Source organism: Nilaparvata lugens, chromosome 1 (assembly GCF_014356525.2).
Source record: "Nilaparvata lugens isolate BPH chromosome 1, ASM1435652v1, whole genome shotgun sequence".
NCBI lineage: Eukaryota > Metazoa > Arthropoda > Insecta > Hemiptera > Delphacidae > Nilaparvata > Nilaparvata lugens.
The window spans coordinates 32,773,032-32,792,297 of record NC_052504.1 but is presented as its reverse complement, the minus strand read 5'-3'; the positions used below and the strand labels follow the sequence as shown (position 1 = coordinate 32,792,297).

Sequence of the window (19,266 nt, the reverse complement as noted above, 5' to 3'; positions counted from 1 at the left end):
ATTTTTTACTTTTGATAAGAAACCTTCATTTATATATTTACTATAACATTATTCAAACATTGAAAATGGGTTTAGTTGTGTCATTTATACAGACGGGTCGCCGCCAACCTGTCTCCCCGACAACTAAGCTCCTCGCTGTTTTGATCAAAGGCGTCAGTAAATCCCCTGGCGAAATATACCATTGCCGTCAACTAGTCTCCCCGACAGCTAATCCCCTACTAGAACGGAGGAGCTTGGTTGTCGGCGACAACTAAGTTCCCCACACGCTCAAGATAATTAAGCTCCCCGACAGTAGATCCCCTGCTAGATATGAGGGGTCTGGTTGTCGTGATCGTACCGAGCAACTAAGCTCCTCGCACGCTAACGACAACCAAGCTCTCCGACAGCTGTCCCCTATTGGGCATTGAAACCAGCTTGAAGCGGGCGGGGAAGTAGTACAATCACAGACACTGTTTCACACATTCTATGAATTCGATTATTGGAAGAATAGCTTGTTGATGTTGTCACTTCAATCACTGCAAACATAAAAAGAAAAATAAACTATTTCTCTTTCCAAATTCAACTGTTTCTTATTGAATTGGCAAGCATTTTCAGAATGAGTTTGTACGTCTGGCAAGTGATTCCTGCATATATGTATAGAATATAATATGTAAGTACGTACAGGAGCGGCCTAAGGGTCATGCGAGCCTTGCGCTCAGGACGATTGTAACAATATAATATATTACCAGTATAATTATATTGATGCCACTAAATACGTTGAAAGCTGAACATTAAGTTTGAACAATTGGTTCTTGAAAAATGTGATAACTCATCAAAAAGCAATGAATGACTGTGAAAACCAGGCGTGATTTGAGGAAGTCCATAGAGTAAGTGCATGAATTATAAATCTCAGTTTAACTCCTTGCACGCTAGCGCCAACTAGTCTCCCCGACAGTAAATCCCCTATTGGTTGATTGGTTGATTGATTGAGTACTTTATTTATGTAGATTACAATATATACTGGCTTATACACTTTTATACAATAGCTTACAATACAGCAAATTTATAGATGAATTTACATAATAGACTAAGAAAATAATTATTGAACTGTATGATTTATGAAAAAAGCAATTTGGAATAACTAAAGTTCAGTTGACGCCGTCAGTAGATCCCCTCGAAAGTGGTTTTAAAATGTTTGAAAAACTTTACTGACGGGGAGCTTCACCGTCGGGGAGCTTAGTTGGCGCGTTCCCACACAGATGATATAAAGTACCATCAGCAGAGATGGTAATCTTAAACTTTGATTAATAATGAAACAAAATTAAACAGTAACGTTTTAGAAAATAGATAAAAAAAGACCTAAGGTCAAGGTATGTCGACTGATATGTTGTCAAAAAAGTGTTTAAATTGTGTCGTCAAGTGTTGTGTTGATTCATCACCTCGCAGCTCGTAATGGATTGTGTAAAATTGAAGAATACTGAAGTTTAAGTCAATGAATGAATGATGAATTATTGTATAACTTACAGTAAGAATCTTATTGCTGAGCATCTCATAGTTTGGACATAGAATTTTGTGGCGTAGTACAGCTCGGCTGACAAGCGGCACAAAGATGCGATACTTGCGTCCCAGCTGCACCATCATTGCGCACAGAGTCTCCATTGCCGTGCCCCGAACATCTGGGTTTGTGTCCAGACTCCTCACCTAAAAGGAAACATTTTTACATTTTATCTATCTCGGTGAGTATACTAATTATTCATGTTATTGAAATACTATTGTACTATACAGTAGAACTTGCTTCCAATACTCAAAACAATCTCTCTCATATTTATTCAATGACATGCTGCATCGGTCTCATGATTTCATCATTAATAATTATTTATCTAATACTGGTTCTAGTGGATTTAGAAATTCCAAGATAAAATAGTTTGATCTCCGATTTCAACAAAAGTATGATTTTTCTTTATTACTTGAATCAACTATTCTGAATAACTTTGGCAAAATTTCATTGAAATATGTGAAAATGGAACAGAAAGTAATAAATTTGATTTTATAAAAATTTAATTGATACTACTGAATCTACTACTGTATTACAGCTGCAGCAAAAATCTAAAAAAATTAAATGAGGCGTCCAGGGAAGGTCTGCCTTAGAAATTCTATAGCTGCTCTCGATTAATGGCATGTCGCCCCATCTTGTTGGAACCATACAGTATTGACGTTGATACGTCGCCTTCTCAATTTTGGCAGAAAAAAAACACGCAGCATCGTTGGGTAACGATCCGTATTGACAGTGCCGGTTAGACCGTTTTCTCGGAAAAAGTAAGGGCCAATAATAAGTTTTATGGGGTTACCTAAAAGCACATGTATACATAAACAAACCACTAAAGTCAGTTTTATAAGTTATTTCATCGTTCCAACAAATAGGAAATCAAAATAGAACGAATATTGTTTTTTGATTGATTTGAATTTTATATCCAAAATATAGAGAAATCTAATTCATGATGATGCCATACTTGAAATTGATAATTCATGACGATGCCATACTTGGGCTTGAGAATGTAGGGGGTCCAATCATAGCACGGTACAAGTACAATCGTCGCTCGTTTCGATTGATGCCACAACCATAATAAATATCACTTACCAGGGGATGTATGATGCGTGATGCGAAATCAGTGAAGTCCAGTGTCTCGGAGAGGTGGTCGATGGTCTCCATGGCCATGCGACTCACCGCCACTGAGCAGTCGTTGGCATCAAACAGCCGCACAATCGGGGGAAGCACCAGGTGCAGGTAATCGTCCAGGTTGCTGCCGAACTTCTGCAGGGCGCTCAACAGCTGAAACACAACAATAATTCACAATTTCCTTTTCTAGTCAAGTTTGTCCCTTTGAAGCGTGTTCTTGAAAAGACAATGCTGGAAAAATGTGAATGAAAATCATTATAGGAAAAGCGACAATTTTTTTGGAAAGTTTAATATTGAAAAATTGAGTTTTCCTTGATTGGGGATGTTTTAAAATCAGAACTTACCGACAAATGCGTTAGACATTTGCTGTGACATACAAGTCAGTGTTTGTTATTGTTTTATAAAACAAATTAACTATTTTCTCTAAGCTATGGAGTTTTTTTGAAAATAATTCAATATATCTTATTTATGGAAGTTTCTGTTGCATTCACTCAATTCACATAATTCATTTTATTCAAATTTATTTCACTGATAGTCCAGTATTAAAAATACAAATAATAATATTCCTAAATAGAAATAAAAATAAAAATCTCAGTACCCTTTTTTGAATTATTTTATTAAATAAAAAAAGTTACTGAGATTTTTATTTTTATTTCTATTTATATTATAAGTAGCCCTATACAGAAAAGTGACAATAATATTCCTATCACTGAAAATAACAGTGAAATACTAAAGTAATAGGATGGTACTTACAGCTTCCAACACCCAACCTCTTTCAACTTCTCGTAATATTCATGAAATACAAAGATGAAAGAATGAATCTTTCAACTCAATACAATAGTGACTTCCAGATTATTCATCTCCACTAGAATCTATCTATCATAATATATTTAGAAAAGACCAATTTTTTAGTCAGGATTAATTTATTGAAGAAATAGAGCATACGAAAGGATGTATAATTTATGGATGCATCAAAATATTATATATGTTTATCAATCAATTCATTTTTCAAAATGACGAAGAAGAGAACTTACCTTGACAGTAACCATCCTGTCTTTACTTGTATCGTGAGCCAACACCCTGAGTATATGAGGAACTAGCAGCGATAAATAAATTTTGAATTCTGCTCCTAATGCCACTGCTATGTGCTCAACCAACAGAATCAATGTACTCTGCAGAGGGCTATTTATGGTCCAAAACTCCTGCAATGCACACAAAAATAAAACATTTGTGAACAATATGTGCTGAAAATCAAGTATTTGTTAAGAAAAGTTCAGAATCATTAATTGGGTATCTACTCGGTTATAATTAAAGTATCAGTGCCATTAAAATAATGAATGAATCTTACCACTCGATGGAATTATATTTATTTCTATAGATATTGAATTTCAGAAGGCTTCACTTGAATCGATGACTTAACCAAACTAATCTTTTCAATCATGATTGATCGTAGGAATAAATGGCGAAAGCCAATTAAACTAAAATAAGCACATAAGCGAATATACTTATTATGCAAGAAACCATTTACTCTTTGATGAGATTGGACTGATGAGACAGGTATCAAATTATTATTTATTGAATTTAAAAAACACTTATTACGTGAAAATTATTATTAGTAGTGACGATCGTTTCGACCTGGTATGGATCAGACTAGAAACTTACTCTAATATCAACGAGATGTATCCATACCTATGCATACATAACCTTGTTATTAGAGTAAGTTTCTACAGTCTGATGATGACCCACACCAGGTCGAAACTATTGTCACTACTAATAGTAAGTGCATTTTCACTGTGCTTTATAAGTGTTTAAAAAATTAAAGTTTTATTTCATTAGCGAAGAAGTATGGATATGCAATACAGATTATTTATTGATAAACAGAAAATAAAGCAATCCAGACTGGACATAGACTGAATATATCATAAGTATAGTTCTATATGCATTTGTTTCTTTTCTTTTTACAGTAGTTTGTACTTTTACAATTTCATATCTTATAATTTCTTAATTTCTCTTATTCATACTGTGTTAATCATACAAACTGTAAAATGTTTTCTTTTGCAATGAATAAATTCCATAGATTTCATTTCTATCTTTCATCAGTAAATAATACTGCAATGAAGATGAACAAAATATTGTTGTTCTTTGCAGCAAAGAAGAAAGAATGATGCGTGCTATTAGGGTAAGAATATTCATAAGGCTTGCGTACACCACTGCGAATCGCAAGACGACAACAGGATACTTATAACCGTGGTTAAATGGTTAAAATTTTCATGAATAAACATTTCAAGAGGTGAGTGCAAAGTTTATTGGAGGATTATATTCATAAAAAATTATTGCACAGGGAATTCAAACTGGAGATAACTATAAACTGCAATAAAGTTTACCTTTATGAGGGTAAAAATGTCATCAAGATAATTGCGAATATGCTGCTTCACTATGGCAATGAGAACTGCCAGCTGCTGAAATAGAAACTCTCGGAAGTTGATGTCAGCCGTCCGGATGACGTTCAAGAAAGATGGCATCACTTGCGGGATGTATGGCACGCATTTTATTCCTAGCGATTTGAAGATGAAAGTTACGGCCTGAAAATTAGAAACAGTCATTAAACAGCGTTCAAGTTAGATCGGATTACAATTGTAATTTTTGAGTTTGTATAGTAAAGTAAAAAGTGTAACTTGATTTTTAATTTGAAAATGGGACTATTCTGCTAAAGTATTGAAACGATAGAAAATAATGCAATAATTAAAAATGATTTGATGTTAATGAATGTAGTCCCAACGTCGCAACATAATCCTGAATTTGTGAGAATTGGAAAAACTAAAATAGAAAGTCGACATCAATGCGTTATGAAATTTAGAGCGTTATGGAATTTAATTATCACTGGCGAACAAGAGCCATCTTATGCCAGTGGGTTTTTTCACTTACCATCTATTATTAAATCTTAGTTGAATTGTATTGTCATGCTTAACTTTATTAGATTTCTGTAAATGTATTTATGAGTGTGAAATAAATTTGAATTTGAGTATGAATCTTACCTGAACTACCATTGTATGATGTTGTGACAAAGTTGGATCCCTGATGATTTTCATTAATGTACCAATAGCTACAGCTGGATAGTACTCTTCAAGTGTAGATGTACTCATGTTTACGAGCATTTCACTGGTGGTCAGATCTGGAAATTAATTATACATCTTAAATTGAGACAAATTTATTTTATTCATGGATAATTGAGTTAGCAATGGTGATCATGAAGTCTCTTTCATAGAGAATTGATTATCAAAACTAATTGTAAGATGCACACCGCTTCACGCTTCTTCATGGTAAGTCTCTAATCCTTCTCAATAGGAGTTAATATGTTTAATAGGAAAAGCAAAAAAAATCTGAAATTCAGAAATCGAAAAATTATAAATATAATAAGATGTAATCAATAAAGTGTCAGCGAGAAAATTTTCACTTTATCGTGCTAGAATTATTCAGCTATAAATAGTATGATGCCTCTCACCAAGACTAGATTCCGCATCAGATTTTCCATCAGTCATAGACAGAAGTCCCGTAGAATCGATCTGAGAATCGATTTGTCCAAGGTTCATCTTGTGTTTGTATGGATCCAAAGCACCAAGCAATCCCAGAACACGTATTGTCTCGCGCCTGTTTAAGAACAAAAGATCGATAAACGTACTAAGCCAATAATACAAGCATTCTATCCTATTTTATTTTAAAACACAAAACAATTTCAAACAGTGAGCAAAAAATGAGGGTTTTCTATACCTTGATATAAGATAATGAAGTTTTCTTTCTGTTCAACCATCACAAGCTGTTTGAGCGGTCTCTATGATAAAAATTTGTAGAAGTTTCACGTACCAACCTTTAAAATACAGCCATTTTAAATTTTAGATGAAAATTGTAGTATGTCATGCATGGTTAAGCAAATTGATATAAATAATACAAAAAAAATACACATTGACAACATCACATAACTGATTGGAGTACACTTTGGTTGGGTTCATTGCATAAGTACAACAAACTCACGAATACTGAAAACATAATATTGGGATGATATACAGAGCGAGTCATATATATGGGAACCTTTTAATAAGTTGAAGACTGTTGTAGATAAAATACTGTAACTTTCAGGATAAGTTATTGGTCAAATATTCTACCTTTTCACGCAAAACTGAATTCCAACCCCTCATAAGGGGGTGACTTAGGGGTTGTAACTCGAATATTTTAAATGTAAACCCCCATTGTGTGGTACATCATTTTAAAGGCCTTTCTAAAATAAGGAAGATGGCATCGATAAAAATGTTCTATAGTGAGGTCCACGTTATAATGGCAGTGAAGAAAGATGGGAGAAAAACGTTGCCAAGTCTCTCCATTTTAATTTAATTTATTTATTTATTTATTTATTTATTCATGGAGACAACAGGTAAAAACCCCATTTTGCCTCCTCCACACTATACAATAATTTCCAACATAATACAATTTTCAATAAAAGAAGATAGAAAATATGAGAAAATAATAAATTATAAAAATAGCTAATTATAAAATTAAGAGAATGAAATAAGACGAAAAATAGAAGAAATATACAGTCTTATATAGAATAATAAAAATACATTAACTGAATTCAATAAGAAAAATGCACACATACTTCAGTAAACTATAATCATTACTAGTATATAGACAAGAGGAAAAGTGTCTGTGTAATGTACTACCACTAGCCTTTATGAGGATAATTGAATAAAAGAAATGCAAGCGCAAATCACGAAATGATGGACCACATACTACAAGACCAAATCATATGAAATCCTTCGGAATTTGGAGAGGGAGAACCAGAAGATGTCCAAGTGCTCTGAATAAGTATTGAAAATTCTTTGAGCTCTACTTAAAGGAAAGTTATAATGTCTTACCGTTCTGGAGCGAGAAATATGAAATGAAAATCCAGAACGTCGTGCAATGGTATTTATATATATGTTAATTTTAGAAAGCAGGTAGGAAGAATCAATTTTATTATTTAACAGATTGTACAGAAAAACAAGTAATTTAACATCACGTCTTACTTTCAGTGATTTAATATTGAACATACTTCTGAGGGAGTTGGTTGGGTAATCAAAGGGACAGAAAACCCTGTGCTTTTTATAATACATGCATCTCAAAAATTTGTTTTGCAAGCGTTCTAGAATGTGAATCTGTTCATTATGATAAGGATTTTGCCACTGAATGTACACAGCTGTTACTTAATTCATCCCATTAAATTTGATCAAATAATAATTATCATTTCCTTAATAAAATAATCAATTTAATGTCAAATTAATCAAGAAAATATATTTTTTAATAATTTGGTTCAAAAATTTGCTTCCATAACTGAGATCAGATTTTTATTTTTATACAAACCTGAAATGGCGGCTAATTTAAAAAGCTGTGATAAATAAATTAAGTTATTTGATAGGTATTCTATTCCAATTTCTTTTGAAAATAATTTTAAAATTTAAAATAAGTAATTTCAATGGAAATAATTCTGAAATAAACTTTCAATTATTATTTATACCGGTACAAGTAGGTCTAACCTAAACGTGTAGGCTAACTGAAGTATGAATAAGGTTTAAGGTTAGTTATTAACTTTTAAAATGTCATTTCAGGTATTTTAATTTGTGTTTCTCATACGGTGATGTCTAAAAATTATTTCATTGTTTCAAAAATACATTTTAAAATCAGTTATACGACTTGTGTACTAAAGTATTTTGATAGAATGAAGAAAAAAAATGGCGGCCGAGAATTGTTTGTTTACTTTTGTGCAGTCACTGTCAAAAGTAAAAATAAAATATTCTGGCAAACGGACGACATTGCAAAGCTAGAGAGAGATAGCGCTTTCTGTATGATAGAAAAGGACAGCAACAGTATTGTCAATCGTACACTGCCATTATAAGGTGGACCTCACTATATGATACTTGTATCCAAAATGGCGACTGATTGGAGTTTTAGTTTTTAAAGAAATGAGTGGTTTTAACTCAAATATTTTGCATTTAAACACCCATTGTGTGATACATCATTTTAAAGGCCTTTTCAAAACGAGAAAGATGACATCAATAAAGATGTTCTAAGATACTTTATCCAAAATGGCGGCTGATTGAACTTTATCAATTATTTATTTAAAAACTAAAAGTTCAATCAGCCGCCATTTTGGATAGAAGTATCATAGAACATTTTTATTGATGTCACCTTTCTTGTTTTAGAAACGAGAAAGGCCTTGAGAATGATGTACCACACGATGGGTGTTTACATTAAAAATATTCGAGTTACAACTCCTAAGTCACCCCCTTATGAGGGGTTGGAATTCAGTTGTACGTGAAAAGGTAGAATATTTGACTTATCCTGAAAGTTACAGTATTATATCTACAACAGTGTCCAATTTATTGAAGTGTACCCATACATATGACTCACTCAGTAGGTATATAAACCATATTTTTCCCAACAATCGAAACGCAATTCAAAAAACTGAGCTAATTTTAAATCTGTTACACTAAACTAGTGTGAAATGACTATGTTATTTATCAACATTTTAGCCTACATACTCAAGAGATGTTGTAATGCTGGCTTGATACAACCGGGCATAGCTGAATGTAGGCTTTGTGACACTGAATTTTTGTTGTTGTAGAACTACGTACATTGAATCAGCTAGTCACATTTACTGAACAAAGCGAGTTGAGTGAAAGAGAAGGCCGGCTGCGCCCTAGCTTCGCCCTCCTAGGTTTCAAATCGAAGCAGCTATTCAATTCAAAGAGCTGATCCCAGAGTATAATTTGGAAGGTTGGTACTGTTCGGTATAAGTCGCAAATCATTAATTTACATTGTATAATTCAAAATTTTACAAGCTTTGAATAGTAGAGGAAATCAAAATGTCTACTGGAAATAATGTAGAGTTTACATTGAGCTACCTGATAACAATCCGTTGTTCAGTTTTGAGGAAGTTGATGAGCGTGTCGAGGAGAGCGGGATACTGGTTGTAGGGCTTGACGACGAACCCGGTGAAGCCGACCAGTTGGCCGAGAGCCCACAGCGCCACGCCGCGCTTGTCCGGCGACGAGGCGTCTCCCAGCATCTCCAGTAGGATGGTCAGCAGCTCACCAATCCAAGGCTGCATCTCTTGTCCATTCACCTTAGAAATAGAATTTGATGATTAAATTCGTGCGGCATTTTGTTGGTGAGGAGTCCGTTACGGGAAGGTCCCACCTGGCACAAATATGTATTTCAAGCCGTCGATGGATGGGCCTCCTGTAATGAATCAGCCACTATATATAAATAATGATTTGATGATCAGCGTAAGACTCACGATGATGATATTCAATAAGTTATTTGATAATAAAGTTGGAATATGAAAAGCAGATGAATTTTCATATGCGATAATAACTAGATCCAAAAAAGGGTTATTTTTTATTACAGAAAAGAACAGACATTAAGAGATTCAAAGTTTACTGGAGTTACAGAAGAGACTTCACACTTCATATCAATGTTAGCAGACGGACAAGGAAAGTGTGAATTTTCAAGTTGTAATAATTTGATGGGGAATTCGCAAGGAAATCTGAATGCAGATGCTCATGGCAAATCCAAGAAGATTGAATAAGATGAGATAATGGATTAGAATGAATTGCAAGAAGAGTGAATGTGAGAGTGAATGGTTGCTAGTCTTTTCTTTCTCTCTTCTTCTTCTTCTTTCTCCATTTATTCATAAATTTAAAATTAATTAAAGTGATATTCATTCCTACTTGCAAACGTGGAGTATTGTATACTTCCAACAAGTAGTATTTTTTATTCCAATTCACGAATTTCTTTCTAATAAAACATACCAGTATTTATTGTATTAATTATTTTTTAACCTACTGAGCTGTGTGTTTTTGTTTATCTTATTGATTCTGATTGTAAATATTGTGAGTTTGAATAAATAAAATTTGAATTTGAATTACGCGTTACTTTGCGAATGAGCTGGGAATGAAATTTATTACAGCATTTTCACCATAAAATCGATACACATGGATGAAAAGTATAAATTATGTTTGTCTAGACTCATAGTGAAAGCAACTAAGATTGATAATCAAGAGCAAGACATTGAATTTCTAATTAACAGTAAAGATGGGTTTGAACTACTCTGTTGTCTGAACACAACACGACCATAAATATCAGTTTTCCTGTCCATGAGATGTAATTGGAGTTTCAACTCACATGATATTGAAAATGTATCCGTTTATTGTATTAAAAAATACAAACCGTGAATGAAATTATTGAATTCTGAGCACGTTGAAACCTGGAGCGACTCAACTCAATTTTGCATTCACTGCTATAGTCGTGGGTTCGATTTCCATTTTGCCAGGCATTCATCATCACTCACCACAGTCATATCCAAGCAAACGTCGTATGCTTATTCAATTGAAAACACAATGTGGAATTTATCCATTATTTATTCAACATACCTCAGCCAGATCTCCAATAGCTGTGAGAACACTGATTACAACACTGGGATTGGGCTCCGGTTCCTTCAACTTTGGCACAAGCACTTTGAGTATAGGCTCCATGTAGGGTCGAACCAGCCGGGGAGCGTTCAACACTAAATGATCCAACATCCTGGCACTTTGCTCTTTGTTTCGTCCCATACCACTATACTCAAGTTCGGTTAGAAACTGCAAACAATAACGGAAATCGTTAAAATTTCATGTTTTATCCATTAAAATTTCATGTTTTATCATATTAACGAATCAAATTCAATTAGTTATCATTGGTCTTAGTTTTTAGTGTAGAAGAATGCTTTGAATTCCTACTCTTTGATGAGTCTCAAGGAAGCTATTACAAACAAAATCATTTAGTTCTCATTATAGTGAGGTCCCCGTTATAATGGCAGTATTTGATTAACATTGGTGTTGTCAACCTTGTCTATCATTCGACACAGCAATTAGTACTATCCTTCCCAACTCCGCAAAGTTGCCAGATTATTAACAGTGTAGAAATAGTTATTTGTATATCTAGAGTGAAAATTACGACTTTTTCTCCCTGTGGGAAAAGTTTGAAGCCCGAGGCGAAGCCGAGGGCAACAATTTTCCTGAGGGAGAAAAACATGGTTTTTTAGTAATTATCCGCCATTTTTTCCGCCATCTTGAATTGAATTTTATTGAATTTCTTATTGTCGGATCCTCATGGTATAAGGACCTTAAGTTTAAAATTTCAAGTCAATCGGTTGATTAGGAATGGAGTTATCGTGTTCACAGACATACACACATACACACACACACACACACACACACACACATACACACACACACACACACACACACACACACACACACACACACATACACACACACACACACACAGACCAACACCCAAAAATCATGTTTTTGGACTCAGGGGACCTTGAAACGTATAGAAAACTTGAAATTGGGGTACCTTAATTTTTTTGGAAAGCAATACTTTCCTTACCTATGGTAGTAGGGCAAGGAAAGTAAAAAAGGGTTATTTTTTATTACAGAAAAGAACAGACATTAAGAGATTCAAAGTTTACTGGAGGTACAGAAGAGACTTCACACTTCATATCAATGTTAGCAGACGGACAAGGAAAGTGTGAATTTTCAAGTTGTAATAATTTGATGGGGAATTCGCAAGGAAATCTGAATGCAGATGTTCATGGCAAATCCAAGAAGATTGAATAAGATGAGATAATGGATTAGAATGAATTGCAAGAAGAGTGAATGTGAGAGTGAATGGTTGCTAGTCTTTTCTTTCTCTCTTCTTCTTCTTCTTTTTCCATTTATTCATAAATTTAAAATTAATTAAAGTGATATTCATTCCTACTTGCAAACGTGGAGTATTGTATACTTCCGACAAGTAGTAATTTTTTTTCCAATTCACGAATTTCTTTCTAATAAAACATACCAGTATTTATTGTATTAATTATTTTTTAACCTACTGAGCTGTGTGTTTTTGTTTTTCTTATTGATTCTGATTGTAAATATTGTGAGTTTGAATAAATAAAATTTGAATTTGAATTACGCGTTACTTTGCGAATGAGCTGGGAATGAAATTTATTACAGCATTTTCACCATAAAATCGATACACATGGATGAAAAGTATACATTATGTTTGTCTAGACTCATAGTGAAAGCAACTAAGATTGATAATCAAGAGCAAGACATTGAATTTCTTTAACAGTAAAGATGGGTTTGAACTGCTCTGTTGTCTGAACACAACAAGACCATAAATATCAGTTTTCCTGTCCATGAGATGTAATTGGAGCTTCAACTCACCTGATATTGAAAATTTATCCGTTTATTGTATTAAAAAATACAAACCTTGAATGAAATTATTGAATTCTGAGCACGTTGAAGCCTGGAGCGACTCAACTCAATTTTGCATTCACTGCTATAGTCGTGGGTTCGATTTCCATTTTGCCAGGCATTCATCATCACTCACCACAGTCATATCCAAGCAAACGTCGTATGCTTATTCAATTGAAAACACAATGTGGAATTTATCCATTATTTATTCAACATACCTCAGCCAGATCTCCAATAGCTGTGAGAACACTGATTACAACACTGGGATTGGGCTCCGGTTCCTTCAACTTTGGCACAAGCACTTTGAGTATAGGCTCCATGTAGGGTCGAACCAGCCGTGGAGCGTTCAACACCAAGTGATCCAACATCCTGGCACTTTGCTCTTTGTTTCGTCCCATACCACTATACTCAAGTTCGGTTAGAAACTGCAAACAATAACGGAAATCGTTAAAATTTCATGTTTTATCCATTAAAATTTCATGTGTTATCATATTAACGAATCAAATTCAATTAGTTATCATTGGTCTTAGTTTTTAGTGTAGAAGAATGCTTTGAATTCCTACTCTTTGATGAGTCTCTAGGAAGCTATTACAAACAAATTCATTTAGTTCTCATTATAGTGAGGTCCCCGTTATAATGGCAGTATTTGATTAACATTGGTGTTGTCAACCTTGTCTATCATTCGACACAGCAATTAGTACTATCCAACTCCGCAAAGTTGCCAGATTATTAACAGTGTAGAAAAATAATTCATTAACGAAATAATAAATCTCAATTATGAAAATGTATTATTTGATCATTGAAAAATATATTGTGATGACGAAGAAAATATAATTGATCAACTTACGCACGAATAGAGTTAATATTGTATCAGATGTACCGGTATCAGTTATACTCTATAGAAGACAGTGGGAAGGCAGAGAATCGGCAACGCTGTCTCCTTTTCTTTTTCCACTTCCATTATAACGTGGACCTTACTATAGTTTTAGTTATTTTTTGTATTAAGGAATTATTTGAAACTTATGCATTATCTTATGAGTCTTTAGGAAAGCTATTACAAACAAACAAGATTTTCATTAGCCTAAATAAAGTGAACTAATAAGTAATAACCAACCTGGACAAGAGTCTTTCGAAGAGACGGCATCACGTAAGCCGGATTAAAAGAAGACAGACGACTGATGGTGCAGACGGCCATTTCTCGGATTTCGAAGACTTCGTCGTTCATTGCAACGAATAGAGCACTCAAGTTCTCAGCCTGAGCCAGCTGCTGATCAAAGGTCTCATCCAACGATGCCATCACCCAGAATCGCACATCAGCATCTGCAATAGAACAGAATCTGGTTAAGAATCAATCATTCACTAAATTATTGTACGTGAAAGTATAAGAGCTATGAATTTATTGATATATAAATCAAGAGACATTTTATAACAAGAATTTCATATTAATAGGCTAATTAAAATGTGTTACATGAGTTCACACTCACGAAAGTGTAAATTGGCCTATAAAATGGGAAGAATTCATCCAAACAATGGCCGTGTCTATTCACTATCTATTCCAAAAACAAGACAATCATAATGAATTGAAAACGAACAAATTCATGTTGAAGGTGATTTATACTTGAATATGATTCTTGAAAGTACTTTACTATTGCTGTAGATCAATGACTGTATTAATCCTATTTTAAATTTCCATTCAAATGTTGTGAATTCAAGATGACTGGTCAACTCTTCATTCCTGATAGAATATGATCTATGTGGAGTTTAATGCAATTTTTTAGAACTTTGAAAATCTCTTTTAGATGTTAGATTCTGTAATATTCTTCCACTTGTAACCATACAAATAAACAAAAGAATTAATGAACAAACAGCCTATAAACGAAAAAATTGAATTTAAATAATGAACAAATAAGTTTATCAATATAATAATAAATTATAGATAAATGTATAGTTAAACACATTAACATGATAAATTAATTTCATGGAGAAATATAATAGTTTTTTAGATTTTTAAGAACGTGTAAACTAAATATATTTTGTGCTTTTGTAACTGTAAGTCTTTCCAATACAATAGATACTGAAATATTCATGGTACTGAATACCAGCAGTATTGTAAATTTAGAAATGCCTTTATCAATATGTTAGTCGTATTGACCTGTATCGGTGATGCCGACGACAAGCAGCTTGCTGAGCACGTCAGCTACCGTGTTGGTGACGGTGTGCGAGTGTTGACTGCTGCCCCCACCTCCAGTGCCGCCCCTGGCCTGGCTCTCGATGGCCAGTCGCAGCAGGCGGCTGCATGTGCGCACCGCCTCCAGGCGCACCTCCTGCTGCTCGCTGGTCAAAAAGTGCTCGGCACAGCGACGCACAAACTGCAGTAGTGAGTGACCTACCAACATCACATCACATCAATCAATCAATCAATACAATGTTTGCACATAAATGCATCAATATACAATTGTTTTCAGGGTACTTTTTCCTTTATGTAAATATTGTGAAATTCGATGTTTTTTTTTTTGAAATTCGTCAAAACAGCTGTTCTACAGATGAAATATCTTGACTATGGCTGTGTTCTTTTTATAAACTGCTCTACCTACCCACGGTATATGGAAGAAGAAAAAGTAAAAACCGTGTTCCTACCTACCTCATGCACGAGAAGGAGGTTACAAAGTCCATTTCTCAAGGATTGGGTGGACCCCCCATTAGTACCACAGGAAAAAGACTCATGTCAGTTGATAGGGCTTATAAATAGTTTATCCATGGTATAAATTTGAAGAAAATCGTTAGAGCCGTTTTCGAGAAAACCGTGAAAAACATGGCTTTTTAGTTTATCCGCCATTTTTCTCAAGAATATTACGGAGCTCCTGAATTTTCCCAGAAATGAGACTCATGCCAGTTGATAGGCTTATGAATAGCTATCCATGGTATAAATTTGAAGAAAATCGTTAGAGCCATTTTCGAGAAAAACGTGAAAATCATGGTTTTTTAGTAATTATCCGCCATTTTTTCCGCCATCTTGAATTGAATTTTATTGAATTTCTTATTGTCGGTCCTCATGGTATAAGGACCTTAAGTTTAAAATTTCAAGTCAATCGGTTAATTAGGATGGAGTTATCGTGTTCACAGACATACACACATACACACACACACACCACACACACACACACACACACACACACACACACACACACACAACACACACACACACACACCACACACACACACACATACACACACACACACCACACACACACACACACATACACACACATACACACACACACACAACACACACACACACACACATACACATACACACACACAGACCAATACCCAAAAATCATGTTTTTTGGACTCAGGGGACCTTGAAACGTATAGAAAACTTGAAATTGGGGTACCTTAATTTTTTTTGGAAAGCATACTTTCCTTACCTATGGTAGTAGGGCAAGGAAAGTAAAAATGGAAAAAATATATACCTATGTAATAATATACAATTATAAATAATACAATGATAAGAATTGAATAATTTCGTGTTAAAACCAATTATACAGGTGATAACCAAAAACAAGTCATACAGCCTACATTTAAATCTTCTAAATGCAAACTAATGAAGAAGAATACAATAAAAAATGAAATTTTCAGTTGTGAGCACATCCCAGTGCTTAATCAATTTTCATAAATAATACAAAGGTAGAAAGACATTCAAAACTCATAAGAATCATGAATAGATTTATTAACATTTAGGCATTGTAAAATATATATTCTGCTCAACCCATACATTTATTTCCTTGATAAGTGCTTTAGTAATTTTTGAATTAATTAGTTTTATCGGAATTTTGTTTGAAAATATATTGCAAAGATAGGTGAATTGGTGTCAACAAACTACTAGTTTTATTAAGTTGATATTGAAATTATTTAATGCTAATGAACGAGTTTGGTACGGTATATTTCTAATTTCTAGATTACTTCTATTCTTATTTAAGTGCAAAACAATCCTAGTTACATACATCTGTCTTAGTGTGGGAACACTTAATTCTTCAAAAAGTTTCTTGCTTGGGTATCGTCTTGGTTTACCAAGTGCTGCCCTTATAAGATGCTTTTGTAGTGTGAAGACTTTATTAAAGTGACAATCATATGCACCACCCCAAGCTTCAATCGCATATTGAAACAGCGAGTGGGCATACGCAAAATAAATTGATCTTTTTACATCCAGGTCTTTCAATTGATTTACTTTGTAGAAACTATAAATAAGAAATTTAAGTTTAGAAGATAGGTAATTCATATGAGTATCCCATTTCAAATATCTATCCACCATCACTCCCAAATATTTTATAGAATTAACTTTTTCAATTTGTTGGCACAAACAGTTCAACCCATCATTCAAGCAGTGAGGATCAGAGTGCATTTTCAAATGCAATGAGTCCTCAGGTTGACCTGCTAGTGTCGGAGAAAAAGTGATATACTTTGTTTTTTTCAAGTTAACAGTTAGAATATGATTATCCATCCAATTCTTCATAATTTTTAAACCCTCATTCGCAGATTGGTATACTTGGCGCCAGGATTCACCCGAAAAAACTAAGGCTGTATCATCAGCAAATGAAATTTGGGTACAATGTGGTATTTTTAATTTTAGAGCATCGTTCAAGTAGATCAAAAATAATACCGGGGACAGAACTGTACCCTGCGGTAGACCAAAACTAGATGATTGATCTGTAACTGATGTACCATTCAAGTTTAATGTTTGTTTTCTGTCCTGAAGGTAGCTTTTCAGAAGTTCATACATAAGCCTCTTATCCCACAATTATTTAATTTCTTCAATAAAATGCTATGAGGGACAGTATCAAACGCTTTTGCTAGATCTAAGAATACAGCCAAAGTTTTTTGTTTAGAGTTGAAGTTTTCAATTTAGTTAGGAGGATAACTGCATCAGTTGTAGACTTTCCATGCTGAAAACCAAACTGATTTTTCTCTAGGAAATTATTGATGTGTAGGTAATTTAACATTCTTTTTTTGAGAATGAAAACATTCTTTTTGTGAACATGAGTTCACACTTACGAAAGTGTAAATTGGCCTATAAAATGGGAAGAATTCATCCAAGCAATGGCCGTGTCTATTCACTATCTATTCCAAAAACAAGACAATCATAATGAATTGAAAACGAACAAATTCATGTCGAAGGTGATTTATACTTGAATATGATTCTTGAAAGTACTTTACTATTGCTGAAGATCAATGACTGTATTAATCCTATTTAAATTTCCATTCAAATGTTGTGAATTCAAGATGACTGGTCAACTCTTCATTCCTGATAGAATATGATCTATCATATTAGGAGTTTAATGCAATTTTTTAGAATTTTGAAAATCTCTTTTAGATGTTAGATTCTGTAATATTCTTCCACTTGTAACCATACAAATAAACAAAAGAATTAATGAACAAACAGCCTATAAACGAAAAAATAAATTTAAATAATTAACAAATAAGTTCATCAATATAATATACATTATAGATAAATGTATAGTTAAACACATTAACATGATAAATTAATTTCATGGAGAAATATAATAGTTTTTTTAGATTTTTAAGAACGTGTAAACTAAATATATTTTGTGCTTTTGTAACTGTAAGTCTTTCCAATACAATAGATACTGAAATATTCATGGTACTGAATACCAGCAGTATTGTAAATTTAGAAATGCCTTTATCAATATGTTAGTCGTATTGACCTGTATCGGTGATGCCGACGACAAGCAGCTTGCTGAGCACGTCAGCTACCGTGTTGGTGACGGTGTGCGAGTGTTGACTGCTGCCCCCACCTCCAGTGCCGCCCCTGGCCTGGCTCTCGATGGCCAGTCGCAGCAGGCGGCTGCATGTGCGCACCGCCTCCAGGCGCACCTCCTGCTGCTCGCTGGTCAAAAAGTGCTCGGCACAGCGACGCACAAACTGCAGTAGTGAGTGACCTACCAACATCACATCACATCAATCAATCAATCAATACAATGTTTGCACATAAATGCATCAATATACATCGAGTATTTCTATCATTATTAATCACATTTCACCTGTATCAATTTAAAAGTGCAATTTTGGAATTTAGCACCCTATTCTTGAGAAGAAATTTTTGAGAAAGAGAAATTGTACTATAGTGAGGTCCACGTTATAATGGCAGTGTACAATTGACAATACTTTTGCTGTCCTTTCCTATCATACAACAAAACAGATAGCGCTATCTCTCTTTCGCTTTGCAATGTTGTCAGTTTGCCAGAATATTTTATTTTTACTTTTGTCAGTGACTGT

General features: G+C 34.1%; 1 protein-coding gene across 1 annotated transcript in view; it reads right to left on the bottom strand.

Moving 5' to 3' along the window:
* LOC111055114 (serine/threonine-protein kinase mTOR) overlaps positions 1-19,266 on the bottom strand; it is a 69,598-nt gene that overhangs the window by 30,179 nt on the left and 20,153 nt on the right. The window contains 10 exon segments of the mRNA XM_039426207.1: positions 1,504-1,680; positions 2,618-2,809; positions 3,691-3,858; positions 5,041-5,238; positions 5,692-5,828; positions 6,159-6,304; positions 9,589-9,809; positions 13,191-13,397; positions 14,087-14,292; positions 18,696-18,929. Coding sequence (XP_039282141.1) covers positions 1,504-1,680; positions 2,618-2,809; positions 3,691-3,858; positions 5,041-5,238; positions 5,692-5,828; positions 6,159-6,304; positions 9,589-9,809; positions 13,191-13,397; positions 14,087-14,292; positions 18,696-18,929 — 1,886 coding nt within the window.